General features: G+C 38.1%; 1 protein-coding gene across 1 annotated transcript in view; it reads right to left on the bottom strand.

Moving 5' to 3' along the window:
* Positions 1 to 22,083, bottom strand: part of PRKD1 (protein kinase D1) — a 305,237-nt gene that overhangs the window by 139,220 nt on the left and 143,934 nt on the right. The window contains exon 2 of the mRNA XM_081110724.1: positions 3,350 to 3,488. Within this exon, the coding sequence (XP_080966850.1) occupies positions 3,350 to 3,488 (139 nt within the window). The remainder of the gene's footprint in view (positions 1 to 3,349; positions 3,489 to 22,083) is intronic.

A 22,083-nucleotide genomic window follows, 5' to 3' on the forward strand; every position in this document is an offset into this window, starting at 1 on the left:
ATGGTAACTTCTAATATGATAGTCAACTGGCCAACTCCTACATGTTACTTGAGAGCATATATTTTTATATGCCTATCGCAACCAGAGGGTGAGGGGAGAAGAGGCTGAACAGTGGTAAGGCCAGGTGGAAAGCGAATCTGCACTGAGCCAAACAGGCAGGGAACTGCATGTCTACCAGTCACGTGTGACTCAGACCAGGAATGGCAAAAATGTTTGGTGAAGTATTTAGATTACCGACAGGCACATCAGGCCCTTGGAGGCTACAAGAGAATACAAGGTAGTTGAGGCTGCATCGAAGTGATGCAAGTCATGCATATAGTAGGCTGTGTGCTCTGGGGAGAGAGAAAGGGACAAATGCAGCCCAGAAATGGGAGGGAGTTAGTGGTTGACAACTACAGTGAAAAAGACAGGGAATAGAAATGTGCATTTGGTCACAATGGACAACATGGAGGAGGAATGCGGCCCAATGGTGACCTCAGTGCAGGAGCCATGCTTTATAGGTGAGGTCAGGTATGGGACTATGCGGCAGGCGACCGACAACAGCAGTGATAACAAGGACTCTGAAGTTATAAATTCCATGTTAACAATGCCAAAGATGACTGGGTGCAGAAAATGAAAAGAAAGATCAGGAGTCTGATGCTGAAGTGAGTGCCATGACTAAAAGAATGAGGCTTCAAGGAGGTAAATCATTCCAATGCAATATTCTAAGGAAAACATAACTGGTGAAACAGGTATCACTGGAGGAGGATGGTCCAGAAAATAAGCAGAAATGGAACTAGGGGACAAGAACGGACTATTTCCTTCAATTCCTCACCTAAGAGTGGAGGACAACGGCCTCCCCCATGGAAGGGATGGAGCACCCCCTTCCGGGAAGCTGGGCTGCAAGTGAGGCAGAATCAGGGGAGAAATAGCAGGCATCTGATCAACAAGGGACTCAGGGCCTAAAAAGAGTATGAGAAGGAAGGTAAGAGGCACACAACTCAGGTACTTGTAATATGGAAGGTTTGGAGATGTTAAGGAAAAACTATTTTTAACATCTGTTGAGAAAATTACAACACTAAGCAGTAGAGTGGGAGAGGAGCTAGAAAGAAGTTTACAGTTAAATGCTAGAGATCTAAATATAATTGAGTAGCTGTACAATTAAATATACACACTGCAATAATATAGGAGTTAAATGACTTGGGGGCAGTGGGGCTGTGGGGCATGAGAAAAGGGCTCAAAGACTCTAGGCCAGCCGTGGGCAAACTACGGCCTGCTGACCGGATCCGGCCAGTTTGAAATGAATAAAACTAAAAAAAAAAAAAAAAAGACCATACCCTTTTATGTAATGATGTTTACTTTGAATTTATATTAGTTCACACAAACACTCCATCCATGCTTTTGTTCCGGCCCTCCGGTCCAGTTTAAGAACCCATTGTGGACCTCGAGTCAAAAAGTTTGCCCACCCCTGCTCTAGGCTCAGAATTGAAACTGGGCTGTTACAGAATGGCCCCTTTTAAATACCAATGACACCAATAGGAGTAGGAGAGGCCTTCCTCCTCCTGCAGCTGGGGAAGCAGGTGAGAAAAAGGGCTGCCCCTAGGTACCCTCCCAGCAATTGCAGCCAGGGAAACAGGAGGCATGAAACATCAAGGGTGGATGGGAAAAGAAGCTGAGCTTGAGCACAGTGAAGTCCTGGGTTGCAAGGATGGGAGAGGGAAGGCAGAATAGGGTCCCTGCGCAGCGGGGCACTGGGAGGGCTGTGGCAGGAACTCGGTGTGGGGAAGAGCTGCAGGCAGGCAGTGTCTCCAGCACACACACACACATACACACACACACACGCACACACACACACACACGCACAGCTTGCATCCTATGCGTCTGGGAGTAGATTCTGAAGCACTTGATAACAAAAGTAAAATGGAAAGAAAAATAAACTACATTTAGAAATGTAATTTTCAAAATTTTAATATCTGCCCAAGGAAAAAGACTCATAAAACACATTACATTTCCCGCAAAGCAGTCTGGCTATGAGTTGAATGTAAATTGTGGTGAGAACAGATCCAGTGCCTGGTTCCCCTGAATAATTTATTTCAGGCGGCCCCTAGTGTTCAGAAACAGGAACCTTACAAAATGGCATGTCTAGACACTAATTTTGTGAGGGCAGGGTGCAGTAAGTCAATGTGAAAAGAGCCAAAGAGAGAATCAAGTCAAAGCAAGTGATTTTTCCAAAAATATTTAACAAAAAACTATGAAAAGTTTTCCTTTTATTTTTTGTTTGTTTATTTATCAATTGGCAACCCTATAAACAAGAGTAAAGTTACCACTTTTATATAGCAAAATGATTTGTTTTATAGCATCTACCTACACACACCATGAAAATACGGCAATTCCAGGACCTCGCACAAGGATAAATGATTGATAAAGACAAAGAGAATTAGACTTAAAGCAAAGACCAACAGAATTTTATCAGTGCACCCAAGTACTGGGCTCAGAACAAATTGAGGAACTTCAGGAAATGGAGTCCAGAATAATTAAAGCTAATGGATTTCCTTCCATCAAAGAGATAGCAAGCAAAGAAGGCTGGAGGGGGAAAAAGGAGTAATGCAATCCGAGTTTCTCAATGACTCAAACTTAACAAAAATAAACAATAAAAATCTGAACCTCTTCAGAACAGTGCACTGAATGTTGCAAGGATCCAGCTACAGCTGTTCTCTGGGACTTTAAAAAAAAAATTAAATCATCCTTTTTTTTTTTTTCTTTTTTTTTTCCTGTATTGATCGGCACAGTCCTAACTTCTAAATCCTAAATAAGAAATATACATTTGGGCAGAGGGAAATGCAGCCATTTCTCAGGGAGTGGGTTAGCTAGTGTCACAGGGCATAGCCTGATACTGTAAATGCTGAGCTCTGGTTTTCAGCGTGGTCTTGGCTCAGCACTACTGGATGTTTGACTCAACTGAAGCAACAGTTTCCTAGCCCTGCTGTGATTCCTTGGCTTCCAGACACTCAGTAACACTTGGGGCCTGACATGCCTTAGCTTAGCTGTTGGAAAGTTTTTTGTTTGCTTTTGCTGCTGTCCACATGATTCAAGATAATGAATGAAGGTATGGGAGTGTATCCTTGAGGGCTGGGGAGAGCGTGAAGTTGGGAGAAGTGGTTGAGACAGTCCTGGGTGTGGAAACAGCCAATTCAAAGGCAACTTCTTGTTTTTATCAAAATAATTTTGAAAGTACATGTCAACAGAGCCCTAAAATCTCCTTCTGGAACCGAGTTTGATGTATGTTTTCTATGATGCCTTCAAAACTATGTGCAAGAATTCTTCACATACTAATTATTAATCTGTGGAGAGAGGAAAAAAAGTATACTACCTGACAAGACCACTTCAACAAGATCGCCCTCCTGGATATCACTAGCCGTTTTCACCAGCTGAAGGATGTTTTCAGAGGCAGGGTCATGGCGAAACAGCAGGATCTTGTCATACATCCCATAGAAACCACACTCAGGGAACTGCAAATACAAACACCAAAACAGGTTACCTGTCAAAGTCCTCCTAAACTTAAAACAATAATGAAATAAATAAGTGTCAGGACACAAATGCAAACTAATTAGAAAAGTTCAAAATATATAGAAATTAAAAACAAATGACAAAAATGATATTGAGGGAAGAAATAACATATTATTGAAGCAATAACAACCAAAGGATCTAATTATCCAGAAAAACAGGAGAATATGAGATTCAAAGAAATTTTCGGCTGTAAGTTGGTGAAGAAAGATAATAGGTGGAAAGAAGTGTACATTTTTATATGGCCTGTAGCATTCCAATAGCATATCACTGAGTCCGTTTATTACAATCCCGTTAAACATACTATTGCATTTGTTTTCAGAAGAAAGGTCAGTCCATTCTGGCATGTTCCCAAGAGATGATTCAATACATCGCTTGTTCTCTGTGTGGGCAGTAGTGTTATCTAGATGCTCTGACTCAGGAAAGCACCAGAAGAGACAACCCAACTGTCCCTCTGAAGCTGCCCTTACATTCATTTTATTTCCATGCAATGTAGGTTAAACAGAAAAGTACAGCAGCTAAAGGTCAGTATGTTTTAAATAGAATACCTCATTTATACTCCCCTACAGAGATAAATCTAAGAGTTTATCACTCAAGAACTGTCTCCTGGGTGCACACATATAATGAAAGCTAAACGAAGAATACTTTATCATGGACGAGCCTAGAAAAATTATAATAATGACAAGTACTATTATAATACTAACCATCAATATTATTCCCTCTTCTCCTTCTAAGGCAGGAAAAAGCCCCAAATTCAAACCATAGCTGAAATTGATTAATTCTGTTTTAAAAGTAGATTTGATCTGTTTTTGTTCATCAGTTTGTGTTGTTCATTACATTCCACAAATGAGTGAGATCATGTGATATTTATCTTTCTCCAACTGACTTACATAATGACTTAGCATAATGCTCTCCAGGTCCATTCATACTGTTACAAATGGTCATCCTTAAAGATCTTAAAGCAAATTTCGAACTCATTACTAAACGGTCAATCCACAATCTTATGACCTTTTCTTGAAGGTCCATCTGCTCCAACATTGGATATTTTCGTTAAAACAAACCATGGATCAATCTAGGCTAACCTGATATGTAAAAAGATCTCTTTTCTCGTATATGCCTTTTTCACACAAGTATTAAAGATTAGTTTTTATAAATTAATATGTGTAATGTACTAGGAAAAGATCATAAGGAGATAAACTTTTCTTTCTTGTTCCTAAAACTGGTGATGGTTTTGACACTTATGTCAATAAAGGTGGATTTTAAGGGGCTACTGTCGAGGAGAAATGTCTAGAATATGATATCTTTTGAGGATAAATACTATATATTGTGATTTCTTCTTTTTTCTTATTAATAAAATTAAGGGTTACATTCCAGTGAGACATTTTGTATGAATTAAAATTAAGTGCATTCAGAACATAACTCTTGCTCTTAAGAGTCTGTTAGTGACTAGGCTTAAAACTACTTCTTCATATCACTTAGTAAAGTTGGCTGCCTTAAAATAAACAGAGAGCTGAAATGATGTAACTTGTTCCCCTCTAGTAATTAAAAAAAATAGTTCCCTCATTTTTGGCAACTTCTCCAATAATTTTATTAGAATATAAGGAAAGAAAGGGAACTCTAAAATACAATTTTTCCCAACAAAAAAAAAATAAACTTAATTGAAATATCATTTACATAATATAAAATGGTTCTAAAATTATAAATCTAAATTTTGACAAACATCAATACCCATATAAACAAAATCATAAGACATGGAACATTTTCATCACCCCCCCAAATTTTATTGAACCCACTTGTGGTCGATGCCACTCACAATTTTGATTCTAGGCACAGATCTACTTTCTGTCACCATAGATCAGTTGACCTGCTATAGCATTTCATACAAAAGGAATCATACAGTATTACTATGCACTCTTTTCTGGCTGGGTTTTTTGCTCACTATAATGTTTCTGAGACTCATTTATACATACTGCATTTGAGCTTCATCTCTTTTTATTCGTTATTAGCATTTCATTACATGGATCTAGGATAATTGTTTATCCACTAATCCACAGATGAACATTTTATTTTTATCCAGTTTGTGAGTATTGCAAATAAAAACGTTATGAACAATTTTGTGTAAGTTTTTCAGTGAGCATATTTTTTTCATTTCATATAAATATCTAGGAACAGAATTTCTGAGCCACATGATAAGTTTATGTTTACTCTATAAGTCTATCCCTATGCCAACACCTCATTGTAGTTATTGTTGGAGCTTAACACTAAGCCTTGAATTCAGGTAGTGAAAGCCCTCCATCTTTTTCCTATTCAAGATTGCTTTGGATATTACAGGCCTTCTGAATTTCCACATACATTTTGGAATCACTTAGCCGATTTCTACCAAAAATATTTGCTGTGATTTCTAGTGATATTGCATTGAAACATACATAGGTCAGTGTAGGGAGACCTATATTTTAACAGTGTGGAGATTTCTACTTTGTTATGAACAGTGTATGTTAGTTACCCTATATATTAATTTATTTTAAATTTTTCTCAAATTGTTTTATAGTTTTCAGTGTACAGGTCTGAGATACATTTGCTAAATTTATCTTTTGTACCGTTGTAAATGATTAAGGTATAATTAATATACAATAAAATGCCCATTTTTGATGTATAGTTCTTGTTTTGAAAAATGTACACCATAAACCACATGCCATATATATAGTATATACAACACAGCCAAAATATAGAATAGTTCCATCATGCAAAATTTTCTCCATACTCATATGCAGTCAACTTCTCCCCTGAGCCTCAGTCTCTGAACTATTTTCTGTCCCTATGATTTAGTCTTTTGAAGAATGTCACACAAGTGGTATTATACAACTCATATTTTGAATCTGGCCTTTTCTTAACATAATGCATTTGAGACTTATTCGTCCTCTTGCTTTTTATTGCTGAGGAGTGGTCCATCGTGTTGTATGGATGTACCATAGTGTATATATCCTGTTCTCAGTTAAGGAGCATTTGAATTGTCAATTCTTTTTTTGACTATTAAAAATAAAGCTTCTAAAAATGTTCACTTAGCCCTGACCAGTTTGGCTCAGTGGATAGAGCGTCGGCCTGTGGATTCAAGGGTCCCAGGTTCGATTCCAGTCAAGGGCATGTATCTTGGTTGCGGGCACATCCCCAGTAGGGGGTGTGCAAGAGGCAGCTGATCAATGTTTCCCTCTCATCAATGTTTCTAACTCTCTATCCCTCCCTTCCTCTCTGTAAAAAATCAATGAAATATATTTTTAAAAAATGTTCACTTGGAGCTTTTTGTATGACTGTAAGCTTTTATTTCTCTGGCTGCATGAAAGTACCTAGTTAACTTTATTAAAAAACTGCCAAACTGTTTTCAAAGTATCATTTTGCATTCCCACCAGAATGTGTGAAGCTTCCAGCTGCTCTGCATTCTTGACAGCACTTTGTAATGCCACATTTTTATTTCAGACATTCTAATAAGTGTATGATGCTGTCTCATAGTTTTGATTTGCCTTTCCCCAATGACTACCAATGTTGAATAACTATCCATGTACTTATTTTTTGTTTTTTAAATTTTAAATTTTTGTATTAATTGATTTGAGAGAGAGAGAGAGAGAGAGAGAGAGAGAGAGAGAGAGAGAGAGAGAGAAGGAAGAGAAAAGTACCCTGACTAGGGATTGAACCCCAACCGTGGCATATCGGGTGGACACCCTAACCAACTGGACTGCCCGGCTAGGGCTTCATGTGCTTATTTCTCACACACACACACACACACACACACACACACACACACACGTCTGATCGACTTTTTTATTTAAAAAAAATGAGTCACTTTCTTGTTGTTTAGTTTTAGTAGATCTTTATATATTCTAGATAAAAGTTGTATGTGTTGTATGTATTTCATAGATATTTTCTTCCAGTCTGTGGCTTGCTTTTTTGTTCTCTTATCATTGTTTTCTTAAGTTCTTCATTTTATGAAACCCAATTTAACAAATAGTTCTTTATGAATCATGTTTTTGGTACGATATCTAATAAACATTTGCATAAACTGAAGTAAATCTTTTATGGTTTAGGCTATAAATTTTTTAGGTTCTGGATTTGGGTCTATGGTCCATTTTAAGGTAATTTTCGAATGAAGTAAAAATATGGATTGAGGTACTTTTTTTTTTTTTTGCAAAAATTCTGAACGCTTTATAGAGAATTGGTATAAGTTCTTCCCTAAATGTTTATTAACACTCTCCAATAAAGCCATTTGAACCTGGATTTTTCTTTTTTGGAAGGTTTAAAACTCCATATTCCGTTTCCTTAATAGATATAACACATGTTAGATTTCAATTTATTTTTTTATTTTTTTATAATCTTTATGATTTTTTAATTTATTTTTTCTTTATTAAGATATTACATATGTGTCCTTATCCCCCCACCCCACCCCCACACACACACACACTCATGCCCTCACCTCCCTGGTGTCTATGTCCATTGGTTAGGCTTATATGCATGCATACAAGTCCTTTGGTTGATCTCAATTTACTCTTAAGGGAGTTCTGAAATTTGTATTTTTCAAGGAATCTATTTATTTCATCCAAGTTGTCAAATTTATGGGCATAAAGTTTTTTTTCATTTTATTCCCTAATCACCCTTTTAATGTCTATAGGGTCTGTAGTAATGCCCCTTTATTAGTTTCTTATATTTGTAATTTGTGTCTTTTCTCTTTCCTGCTTGATCAGTCTGGCTATTAACCTACCTGTTTTTATGTTAGTGCCATAACTGTGTTCATTACCAGAAAACATTTTGAAACCAGAAAGTATTATGCCTCCAGTTTTACTCTTCTTGCTCAGAATTATTTGAGCTCTTTGGGGTCTTTTGCAGTTCTACATGAATTTTAGAATTGTGTTTTTCTATTTTGTAAAAATATGCCAGTGGGCTTTTGATAGAGGTTGCACTGAATCTGTAGATCTCTTTGGGTAGTATGGCCATTTTTAACAATATTAATTCTTCCAATACTTGAGCATGGAATGCCTTTCCATTTATTTGCATTTAATTTTATTTCTTTCAGAAGTGTTTTATAGTTTTCAGTGTACAGTCTTTCACCTTGCATTTTCATCTAAGTGATGCATTTCCATCACTTCTATAATTTCTGTTCTGTTTCCATTCACTCCTTTTTTAGTTCTCACCCAAGGATATGTTTAGAGAGAGGAAGGGAGGGAGAGAGAAACATGGATGTGAGAGAAACATCAATCAATTGCCTCCTATACGTGCCCCAACCAGGGATCGAACCCACAACCTTTTGGCATAAGGAGTGATGCTCTGACCAACCAAGTCACCTGGCCAGGGCTCCATTCACTCTTTTAATCCTGGTATGGGTCACATCTTCCTGCTGTTTCATATGTATACTTTTTAAATTAGCTGCCAGATATGACGCATTAATGTGAACATTGCTGTTTTCCTTTAAAGAATGTTGATTTTTGTTTTTACTAAACATTAAGATACTTGCAGATCAATATTATCTTTTAAGGCTTGTTTTTAAGCTTTGTTAGGGCAGCTCCAGAGTAGCACTTGCTCTAGGACAGTTCAGCCCTACTACTAATGCATGACTCTCTGAGCATCTCTATGGAATGCCCTAAGTGCTCAGTGAAATCTTTCCTATTCTCCTGGTAGAGATTCAACTGTCTCTCAGCCCCGTTTGAGCTCTGGAAAGTATTAACTTCACAGCTTCCCAACAGTTGCTTTCTTCCGCCTTATAGATTTCCACTTTAAACACAGAGATCTGTATTCAATCTAATACTCAAGTGTACCCCTAATCAGGTGTCTGGGGTTGTTCTTTGTATAGTTCCCTCCTTTACAGTATTTCCTCCCTAACGTCGGAGGTCTTTTGCTGACGAGGTCTCCCTGAGCTCTCCTGCCTGCCTCCTCCACAGCCAAGCAGGCTCTGATGGGGTCTGTCTCCCTTCACCACACTCCGGAGCTGCTTCCAGGCAGGAAGCTCAGATGATTGCAGCAGTCAACTTGCTTGTTACCCTTCTCTTGGGGATCACAGTCCCGAGCTGCCTGTTGGCCAGTGTATAAAAGAGACATTTTATATATTTTGTGTTGTTTTCTATTTTTTTTTATTTTTGGACCAGGAAAGCATATCCATACCAGATACAAGTTGCGAGTAAAAGAAAAAGTCTCCTGTGCATTTTAAACATAGAATACTAATCTTTTCTACCAACCTTTAGGTACATTTAATTCAGTGTAAATTGCATTTGCAAGAAAAGTAAGTTACAAATGAAGTGTCTGTAATTGGTAAGAGTACATTTTTCAGGTTAGTAATAATATAAAGATACAAGATTTAACAATTATCATATACTTCTCAAACTGCAGTTTGAGCTACACTGGGTTAAACTTTCACTGTTAAAAGGATAGTCCCTGATTAGAATACAAAAGTTCTTCAAACTATAATACATTAATGTACAGACACTATTACCATATCCTTTCTAAAACCCCGGGTAGCTGATTCTGACTCAAGAGAGAAGAAATTTATGGGATTTAGTGCTTGGGCTGAAGTACGAAAACAATAGCTGGAGATGAAGAGATATGAAAAGGTAACTTTCCCTGAAGAAGAGCTAAACTTTTCAGTGTCTCCTAACTAACGCCTGTCTGTGCTTGTGTGGTGCAAGGGTCAGGTGGGAAAACGGAAGAGGGTTCTTAGAGGACAGAGATCCTGGCATCTCATCACAGCGGCAGTGCGGCCTGGCCTTATCCATGCGCCCCCTGCTTTCCTCAAGGACATCTCTGTATTCCATTTACCGAAAGCCCTATATTGCTGACACTTAAACATCACACTCTGTGCTGTGCCTCTTTGCATAATCATGAGTATAATATAATACATGATTCGGTGTTCAAGTAAGGTCTGAATGCCTAATTATTATATGCCCAAGGGGGATGCAGAAAACGTTTTTAAAAATAAGAATGGGTAGACTAATACCAACATAGGCCACACATATTATAGGTATTATTTTAAATGATTAAATTTTTAAAATGAAGATAGTGTTATAATGTTCATGAAGGTTATCTGCCCTGAGGTGAGAATACCCTCTCTCCCACTTTCCTTCTTATTGGGTCTCAGACATCGTTTTTCTCTCTTCAGGAACAAGCCATTCAGAAGCAGTTGGAGAGCCCTGTGAAACAAGGCACAGGGGTGAATGAACCCTTGACCCTCAGGACAGCTGTCATTGCAGCAGAAGCTGAGGGTTCAAAATTTTTTTCAGATTGTATATTTTTTATTGGGCATAAAAATATATATGCATATTTATCTTTTACTATTAAGAGAATAAAATCTTTGCTTTTAGGTAACATAATCTGCTTGCATAGAAACTATATACAATAAGACTTTCAAAATTATACTTAAGAAAAGATGTCTGGAAGGTGAAAAGTGTAACGGAACAATGCCTGACAACTGAGAAGGGAACACATTGGGGGAAAACATTCATGGAACAACATTCCCTAATTTGGTCATAATCATCTGTTTCTATGTGAAGGTGTGTGAGCTTTGAAATCTGAAAACCCTCATTAAACTAAACAGGCTTTCAGAAAGGCTCAGAGGCTTGTAAACTCAGCTGGAGCTTATTACAAGATCAGTCCTGTGTTTCTCAGGGCTTTGTGGCTGGGAGTGCAAACATCTGAAATAAGTGATTTCAAGCTCTAAGTTCGACTCGAACAAAACTGGCCACTGTGAAAATATGGCCAACAATCCCGGCACTGGTCCTAAGCTCTTTAATTCTACCCTAGGCTGGAAACCTCTAAGCTGCTGTGTGTATCATTTGGCATTTTTTGACCACAGAGCACAATTTACTGTTACATTTCACTATAAATTCGTGGCTGGTCAGACAATGTACTCCAGAGTAGAATAAATACATGTTTTAATGAGTAGCTGAAATATGACCTGGCCAACGTGTGCTTTTCCATAGTTGAGGCCAATCACAGGGCAAGGAGCAAGCAATACCAGAAACAAATTAGTCCATGACTCAGTTAAGTAAAAAGAGAGAGGGGGAGAGAGAGACATGGCCTGATTAGGAAATAAAAGAACACTTCCAGTTTGCATGTGCTAAAAGGCAATCAGGATCAGAGTCCTGACATTAAGTTATTCTGCTCAATGACAGGTCACGTCTGGCAGCTGGATACGGCACTCTTCTCATTGAAAGTGATTCTGAGTCATTCCCCAAGACCTCTCCTTCTACAAGTGATGCCTGGCCACCTTCAATGAGCAACCAAATTACCAAGTGCTGGCACTTCCCAGCTTGACCAAAATACTCCCCAAGTGTTGTTCCAGGAGTAAGAGACAAGGACACATTGTGAACCAGCCCACCAATACTAAAATTTTAATTAGAACAGTGGTTCTCAACCTTGGCTGCACAGTAGAATCACCTGGGAATCTTTTTAAAATCCTGATTTCTGGGGCCCCACCACATAACAAAGACAGAATTTCTGGAGGATGAGGCCCAGAAATCAGGATTTTAAAAAGATCCCCCCACCCCGCAAAAAAAAAAAAAAAAAAAAAAAGAAGAAGAAAAGAAAAAGATTCCCAGGTGATTCTAATGTGCAGCCAAGGTTCAGAACCACTGACTTAGAAATACAAGTTACAAAGTGTAAATGAAAAGGGGAAAACTGAACAATCTATTATTTGGAGGTATATTTCTGAAATGTGTTTAAATTGGATGCAGGGCTTTTCCTCAATGATTTCACATCCTCAAAAGGAGACACATGAAAAGAATTTCATACTATGACCACATAACTCTGTGGCTAGTTTCTAAATGTAATCTTAGGAAACAGAAACCTGAAAAATAAATGTTAAAAACTATTCTTTTTTTCCTCCCTCCCTGTCTGCCCAGCACCCACCCACCCATGCCCCTCCCCCACTCCAAACCCCCACCAAGCTGGGTAGAAAGTGAATGAATGCTGTTCTATCACAATAACTAAGAACCACTATCAAAGGTAAGGCTTTGCTATCTTCCTAGTAGCAAATTTTATTAAATTCTTTATTCTTTATTAAATTCTTTATTCTTTATTAAATTTTATTAAATTCTTGGTAGAATCATTGATTACTCAGTCCAAAAGATGTGACTCATGAAAATAAATCTGCAATACCTATTCTTAAGAAGTACTTTTTAAAGCCTTTGAAAATTTCCAGTTTCTGGAATGATGAAGACTAAATGATAGTTTTACAGTGTTGAGAGAAGATCCCTTATACATTTCGGAAGCCATGAGAAACAGCAAAATTGTTCACTGCAGAGCCAGGAACATATGCATTCTCCATTTTACTTTGCATCTTCTGGGCCAAAGACATGCTGTCCAAGTGCAGATAAACCTGGTTAGCAATCACACTCCTCGCCTCGCTCACTCTGCAAGTCTTTCGTACCAGCACCTGCAATCACATGACTCTGCTCCACCAATCCAACGCTTCCTTTGAAAAGGGAGGCCTAATACCTGGGGGTCTATCAGCTTCAGAATTCTTCAAGGTCCAAATCTGGAAACACAAGAGTCCTTAGTTCATCCTCCTCTCTCCACTTTACTGACAAAAACTTCCTTTCCTCATTCCAGGCAGGACTTTAATTTATTCCACTCTTGCTTTCATAGAGGCAGATCTAGAATCGGACTAAGGGACTCTCTTTTCTGCTTAGACCTCTGATTTTTTGCTGCTCTCTTGTGCCACAAGTTCAAAATCCCACTGTTTAAACAATCATTTTCATTCATAATTTTAGCCTCACCCTCTATTTGTATTACAGCAAAGAAAAATTAAAAGAAAAATATATCTGAAGAAGGAAGAAAAATATTTCAAAGAGAGATCTGCTTGGACTCTTTTGGAATTAAAGTATGGATTAAATGGGAAGTGATAGATTTTGGTTATGAAATACTACAAGACATAGAAACATGCATGTAACCTACACTTGCAATTCCTTTGGGAAATAAAGCTAGTCTAAAAATTCTTCTCCCTTGGACATATAAATGTATTGATGTTTTATGTAAGATATTGCTAAAGAATTCTCTAGTAAATTATTGGCCTATCTTGGAGGCTGCAGATCTTATTCAGTGTGATGCTTAATTGTTGCAAAAAAACCCACAAACCCTTCTTCTTATATTTAATTTGAATAATATGTGATATTTAAAAAGACAAAAGCAATAAAAAAATTATTGTCTACATCATAACTCTAATGCAGCAACTTCTGTGTATAGACTTCCAGAAGGTATTTTGAATCATTATTTTGTTGTATATAATTTTGAAGTTTTGAAATAAATGTTCACATCAAGCAATTAGGTGGTAATAATCAACGAGAGCCTCACTACTGTGGTATAAAAACATATTACCCTGCATTCTACCTTGGCAGATTACTAGTCACGGATAAGCTATTAGGCATTTTAGTAGGCACTCTGACATTATTCACACAACAGTAATTAGGTGTGTAGCTGTGCAGCTTGGAAATGGAAAATGTACTGCACGCTCTTTGTCTCAGTCTGAATAAAACTGTCATCATCACAGACAGTAGACTGTTTACATTTCTTCTAAGGCTACATGCTTGTTCGTTGCTTTTAGTGAATTAATGAAAATAGACGCATGTACTAAATAAATTAAGAATATGACAGCAACTAAAAGGGTTTCACCAAAAATTAGTAAGTATCGACTTTGGAGAAGAAAAACTATGAGATTATTTATTTTCTCTCCCCATGTTAGAGATGAGTGGGTTGCTGCCCAGACTTTCTAAGGAATCCATCCAAGGTCTCAGTGCTAGGTCAAGCCGGAGCAATAGGAGCAGCCTGTCTCCTAAATCACACCCCTGACCTTTCCTTCAGCTCTGCTTCTCATAAGATAAGGAAACACAGGAAAAGTGGCCAAATGTCCAGCAAACAGTGATTCAGAAGGAAAAACCCTGAGCACTTTTCTTTGCCAGGAAGCCCTGGTCCCAGGCTTGCCGATTTTGAACTTTGAAAAAAGGAAGGAAAAATAAGGTAAATGACTTAATGAGCTTTTCAGCAGCTACTCCCTGGCTATCTTAGTTCTTACTAAACAGGCAAGTCATTAAAAGGGCAGTGACAGTGAGATGGTCCATTGAAGGCTGGTTGACAGTAAAATGGACAGCAACAGAAAAATTGGCTGAGGTCATTAAGACAAAGGGCAGTCAGTGTGGCACACCCCACCCTCAAAGGATTGAAAAGATTTCCATTAAATTTCTATAATAAAATTGGAAAGTAAAATGTACTCTTTTAGTTTTCGTATTTCTGTGATCCAATGTGCTTATAATAACACAGTGAAATTCGAAGAAGCCAGTATGGAAAATGCTTTAAGTGAAACATTTTGAGAGAAGTTTCTATTTACTTTTTTTAAAAAAGAGCAGAACAAAATCCTCTTGAGAGGAATCTGGTTTACACAGTGATATCTGAGAAATCTGGGCCCTGTGAGCAGCCTAGCAACTGCAGGTCGTCACAACTCTCTATTGTGTCCTTGAAGCAACTGGGAGTTTATAAAAGGGCGGCCTGTCACTGTGTCAATTCACCTAGATCCGTTCATTGCACTAATTTGCACTGCTTTTCACAGGGAGGGAAGAGGTGCATAGAAAAATTAAAACTGAAATGTTTGAGTCAAACAGGATATTTTTTTTTAATATATTTTATTGATTTTTTACAGAGAGGAAGGGAGAGAGATAGTTAGAAACATCAATGAGAGAGAAACATCGATCAGCTGCCTCCTGCACATCTCCTACGGGGGATATGCCCGCAACCCAGGTACATGCCCTTGACCGGAATCGAACCTGGGACCTTTCAGTCCGCAGGCCGACGCTCTATCCACTGAGCCAAACCGGTTTCGGCCAAACAGGATATTTTAACCTCACTATGTTTATCGTGACCCATACTGATTATATCAGCACTGAAAATAAACTACAGTTTGTTGAACATAGAGAACCAAGAAAATGAGAACTAAAAAGAAATTTGATATCTCACTCTATACTCATAGAAAATCAAATTCGCTAGCTGAAACTGAAACATGTTAAGAATCAGAACATTGTGTTTCACAAAACTTCAAACGCAACAATCAAAATTCAGGTTGCCAGCAAAACATTCAAGATATATTGTACTCCCAATTCCACCCCATGTCTCTTGCCCCATTTATAGGAATTCTCCTTACAAGCAGCAGCTGCCTGTGTTCACTGCACACTCCCTCATTTGTAACGACTCCAGGGAGCTATCTGCCCAGCCTCTCCTCTCAAACCAAGACTGCCAATGACCCTCACATTGCCAGGTTCTATGGGTGATTACCAGTCCTTATGGGCAACAGCTCAGCAGCATTTGTGCCAGCTGAACACACTCCTTTCACAAAACACTTGGTTTTCCTCCTGTTTGACAGGCTATAACTTTTCAATCATATTTACTGAATCTGCTGCTTCTTTCCAATCTCTTAGATGCTGCAGTATTCAGGGCTCATTCTTTACAAAGTTTATTTTCTCGATGTACTAGATGTACCAGTTAATAATGGCGGATTTTGTAATCAAAGAAAACACGATAACTTCAAGAGAAACATCAACGTTTAATCTTTCTGCAAGTTGTTTTGGAGTTTGACAGGCATCTTCATCCAATACTTTATTCAAAGTAATGTTCACCACTAGCTACACATTTCCCCATCTTTCAGGTAATTTGTGGATACTGTCCCAATAGAATTTTTCTTGTTTTGAGGCAAACCATTCAGAGACCCAGTTTTCCACTTCTTCATACGTTTTGAAGTGCTGCTCAGAAAGCGCGTGTGCCATCGATCAGGACAAGTGGTAATCTGAAGGAGCAAGGTCTGGTGAATACAGCGGGTGGGTTAATACTTCCCAGGCAAGACTTTTAATGTGTCTTTAACTGGTTTTGAAGTGTGTGATGGTGCATCATCATGAAGCAAAATTACTTTGCTGTGTCCTCTGGCACATTCTGGTGGTTTCACGATGAAAGCGTGGTTCAAATTCATTATTTGTTGTCAGTAGCGATCAGTATTAACGGTTTTACCTGGTTTTAGAAGCTCATAATATACCACACCTCCCTGATCCCACCAAACGCAGAACATTGTCTTCTTTCCGAAGCAATTTGGCCTTGCAGTTGATGTTGATGGTTGACCTGGATCAACCCATGATTTTGTGCGTTTGGGATTCTCAAAATAAATCCACTTTTCATTGCCATCACAATTCGATGCAAAAAAGACTTTTTTCCATGCCGTTGAAGCAACATTTTACTGATGACTTTTCGGTTTTCCATTTGTCTTTCGTTCAGTTGATGTGGCACCCATTTTCCTTCCTTTAAGATCTTTCCCATTGCTTATAAATGATCGGAAATTGTTTGCTGAGCAATGTTTAACCCTTCCACAAGTTGTTTTTGAGTTTGACACGCATCTTCATCCAGTAATGCTTGTAATTGTTGGTCTTCAAATTTTTTCAGTTGATCTGGACGTTCTTTGTCTTTCACATCAAAATCATCACTTTTAAAGCGTTTAAACCAGCGTTTACAAGTATCTTGAGATGGCGCATGTTCACCATAAGCTTCCCAAAGTATATGCTAACTTTTTCTTCAAAATAAAGTAATGAATTAAAACTTCCCGCAAATGCTCTATTTTTGTCATGAAATTCGACATTTTTAAATGTAAAAATATCTATGTTAACATCTTCAGAAAATTTGACATATGAAGTTTTGAAGCTTGTTGTCAATACAACAAATAGCATACATATCAAATCGCATTTATATCAACATATGTGTAAACTTCATCTATTGAAAAAGATCCGCATTATTAATCGGTACACCTAGTATAATCAATCACCCTTAGAGCAGTGGTCAGCAAACTGCGGCTCGCGCGTTTTTTGGCCCCTTGAGTGTGGCTCTTCCACAAAATACCAACTTCTGCACATGGGCCACGAAGTTTCAATCGCATTGTACATGCGCGCCCGCACATGGTATTTTGTGGAAGAGCCACACTCAAGGGGCCAAAGAGCTGCACGTGGCTCACAAGCCACAATTTGCCGACCACTGTCTTAGAGGATCTCATCCAGTCACCTGGCTTTAAATACCATATATACTCAATGACACAATGTCTCCCTCTATCATTGAGCTTTCACTGAAACACAAACCCAACTATCTAAATATATTCAACAACTCTGCACAGATATATCTGTGAGGTAGTCACAGTAACATGCTCACAACTGAACTCCTAATACCAGCCCCTCACGGCTCCTCTTCACAGCCCCCCATATCAAGAAATGGCACCAACATTCAGTTGTTCGAGTCCAAAACTTTGCAATCTGAATTTGTCTTCTCTCCCACTTCATATGTAATCCATCAACAAATCCTGTTAGCTCGACAATATAATTACAATATATTCCATATCTAAATTTGTGACCATCTGCACTGTTATGTACTTAGTCCAAGACACCATGTCTCAACCAATTCCCAATAACTAACTGCTCAGGCCACCTGCTGCTATTCTTGTCCCCACAATCTACTCTACACACAAGAATTGGAGTCATCCTTTGAAAAAATTTATCAGGTCAAAGCCTTCCAATGGCTTCCCTTTACACATAGAGACATCTCACAGTCGTCACCAGAGTCCATGAGGTTCTTACTCCAGGCATCACCTCTGCCCTCATCTTCTACCTCTCTTCCTCCACTCTGGCCCATAACTATTCAAATAAAGCACAGACCAGTGATGGCGAACCTTTTGAGCTCGGTGTGTCAGCATTTTGAAAAACCCTAACTTAACTCTGGTGCCATGTCACATATAGAAATTTGTTGATATTTGCAACCATAGTAAAACAAAGATTTATATTTTTGATATTTATATATTTAAATGCCATTTAACAAAGAAAATCAACCAAAAAAATGAGTTCGCATGTCACCTCTGACACGCGTGTCATAGGTTCGCTATCACTGGCCTAGACAGTTCTTTGCACCTGTTCTCCTCCCACTGGAAAACTCCTTTTCTCGATATTCATCACTACCAGAAGTTACATATCTATCTTTATTTTCTTAAATTATTATCTGTCTGCCAACTAGACAATAAGCTCCATCAGAGCAGAGACCTTCCCCATCACATTCACTATTATAACTGAAGAGCCTCAAATAATCTGTGGTACATAGCATGTGCTCAATATATAGTGTTGAGTGTATGAATACATTAGTCACAATAAAGCAAGCTAATTTACCTCACAAAAATAACAGAGGAGTTACTTAACTAATATATTATATATCATTTTATTTAGCAAAACCAACCCAAGCAGCCCTATTAAGAAATTCATAATTTCTCAATGAAGGTTTTAGAATCTCTCTGAAGACATTTTAAGACTCTGGCATCTAGCTGTCTATGAGTTTAAAGAAATTATCTCTCTTCATAGTCTAATTCCACAATTAAAACATGTCAATGACCTGTATAGGCTGGGACGGTCTGTTCCCCTTTGACTCTTAAAATAAGAACAGGTTTTATTTTTAGAAATCAGGATTTCCTTTCCCTGCAGAGGTTACAGCCCAGACACATTTGAACACTGAAATGTTTACGGTGACTCTGGCAGTCCGCTCACACTGGAGAAGCGTGTGTCCCCAATACAGAAACCCCAGGTCTCTGAGGGTCTAATTCTCATTTTCTGTGCCACGGTTGCCTTATCAAAGTATCTTGACCTTACCACCTCTAGAAAACTTTATATGAAGCAAAGAAAACTGAATATGCCCATTCACAAAATCATGAGATTCTGTCTCACTTCAACTCCCTTACTTAACAACTTCCACCCTCCCCTCCGTTCTCCAGAAGCTTCAAGCGCCAAGCGCAGCAGGACTCATGGTCTTTGTTTTTGCTGTTTCCTTTGACTGGAATGCTCTTCCACCTATTAATCCACTAATCCACCTGCACCTGATTCAGGTCTCTGCCAGTATCTTTATATTTTTTTTTATCTCATGTGTACAGTACATATCTCATCATTAAAATGTGAGTTCATTTGCACAGGAACTGTGTGTTTGATTCAATGCTATCCCAGTAGCCAGGACAAGGCCAGGCTCAGAGCAGATAGACAATAAACAGTCATTGATTGAATGCTCCACAAATAGCCAGCATATCTTCATCATCCATTCCTAATTCTCCTCATTATTCACTGAGCAGATTTCCATTAACCTCAGAACTATTAAAAGCAGGTTATTTTGACACCTATTTTAGAATACAATTTCCTTTCTTAGTTATGAAATGATTCACTTTATTGATTTGAAGAACATTACTGGAATGTAAACAAGTATTACTCATAGCTAACTATTATTGATATTTTTCATTACCTCGTGGATTGACATACTTTAGGATTTTATGATTTTGTTTCACTACTTTTCTGGAATGATTTTCTCATTTCAGTTAGAAAATCCTAGTGCCAATATACTGTAAAAAAATTCAATGTAAGCTGCCTCAAAGAATTACAATAAAAAATGTCTTTCTAAATGCACATATAAAACTACCCCAAATACTGTATATAATATATCTATGGACACTGTGTAACCTGGCTAGATAATTTTGCAGTTGTTTCCAATAGAAAACATCTATAGAAAATATTTTGATTATATTAAGAATTAAAATCACAGTTACAATTTATTGACTACTCTGATTTTGGATTTCAAAATATTGGGGAAAATAAATTTCTACAACTAAAATACCAAGGAATTAATAAAAATAGTTAAATAAATAAATCAGAAAGAAATAAGGGTGTTTCTCTCTAATGGTGGAAAGTCTTTTCTAAACATTTAAGCCAAGAAGCCTTCTGGCTCAAGATGACAAATGAAGCGCAAACATTAACATTTCATTTCCACAAATTCTACTGAAACATTAAAGGACAGAGAAAATTTAATCCACGTCACCACTGAACATAGGAGTGGGAAAAGCCATCAATGAACCAAAACTTGTGACAAATATCAAGATGAAAATCTGATAGAAATCTATGTCACGTAGGCCCGCACCTTTCCTGCACATCTATTCACACGGAGACGCTGACGATTGTTTCCTTTGGTTCCAGCCACCAGGGAGCAGGGATTTGATCTGCATGGTTCACCACTCCATCCTCAGCACCTAGAATAGTGGTTCTCAACCTTGGCTGCACATTAGAATCTTTTTAAAATCCTGACTTCTGGGCCTCATCATCACTGACCTAGAATATGCCAGGCCTCTAAATGCCTGATAAATCTGTCTATTGAGTGAATTTAATAACCAGCAATATAAAACTCAAGAAATACATCAAGATGAATCCTTTTAAGATGCTATAATGCCACCTTTACAATCCAATGCCAATAACATGTGAAGTTCTTAATAACTATATTCTGAATGAACAAATGAATGAATGGTGGGAAATGAAATCTCCAGTGTTGCGAAAAATCTGTCATGACATTTCAGTAAGTGAAAACGATTATAGAATAGTATAGACAATGGAACCCTTATTTTGTTAAAAATAAATTCATCCCTAAAAAAAGGACTTGAAGAGAACCTCAAAATATTAACTATAACGAGCTATATCTAAGAATGGAATTATGAAAGACTGCATTATTTTTTTATACACGTTTCCCACTACAAATGTGTAATCCCTTTGTAAGTAAGGAGGGTAGAAAAGCCACTGTGTAACAGAAGAACATAGTTCTGCTGTTTTCTTAGAAGTAATATGCTATCTCCTCTCCCACTCTCCAGTCAGCCAAGGTGCACTACCGTCTGCCATGTGCCAAACTATAGTTCCATCCTTCAAACACACAGGAAAGAAGGAGTGAAAAGGCGGGTGGCAAGCAGACAGTTATAGAGATGAGCAAGAATCAAGCTATGGGTTGTATCCTGCCTTCCAGGACAGAACCCTGTCACCTTTTCATGGTGGAATGTATGCCAGATACATCTGTATGTATGTATGTATATGTGTCTATGTTGGGGATGAAATGTAGAGTCACTCTTCCAGCAACCCATTTCCTACCAACACTTTTAGAGTGCTTCCTCTAACACAATATAGTCACCAGCACCAAGATGGCATCGTGGCAAGAACATGCCTGAGGTCTGACCGAACAGGTCTGGGACACTTAGCTCACCTACTGAGGTAATGGTTACCACTGACCATGCTTGCTGTCACCTTCCATATCTATGTGCAAAAAAATCATATGGCTAACATCGTTAGAACAGAGCCTGGTCTATAGTAAAGCACAACAATTAATGTTACTATAATTAGTTATTAAGTAATACAAGGAGATTGTATAAATCAGTGACTGACAGATGAAACCTTATAGCTCTAAACCCTTATTTAAACACAAATCCAATATTTATTTTGCTCCTATCATGTGCAAAAGTGCTTTAGAGAAAATAAAACAAGTTGCTGGCGGAATCAGTTGGGAATGTGCACCATACGCAGATGAAAAGTTACACAGCAAAAAATATTACAAAAATGGCCCGAACCGGTTTGGCTCAGTGGATAGAGCATCAGCCTGCGGACTGAAGGGTCCCAAGTTTGATTCCGGTCAAGGGCATGTACCTTGATTGCGGGCACATCCCCAGTA

The sequence above is a fragment of the Myotis nattereri genome, assembly GCF_964212035.1.
Source record: "Myotis nattereri genome assembly, chromosome: 1".
Classification (NCBI taxonomy): Eukaryota; Metazoa; Chordata; class Mammalia; order Chiroptera; family Vespertilionidae; genus Myotis; species Myotis nattereri.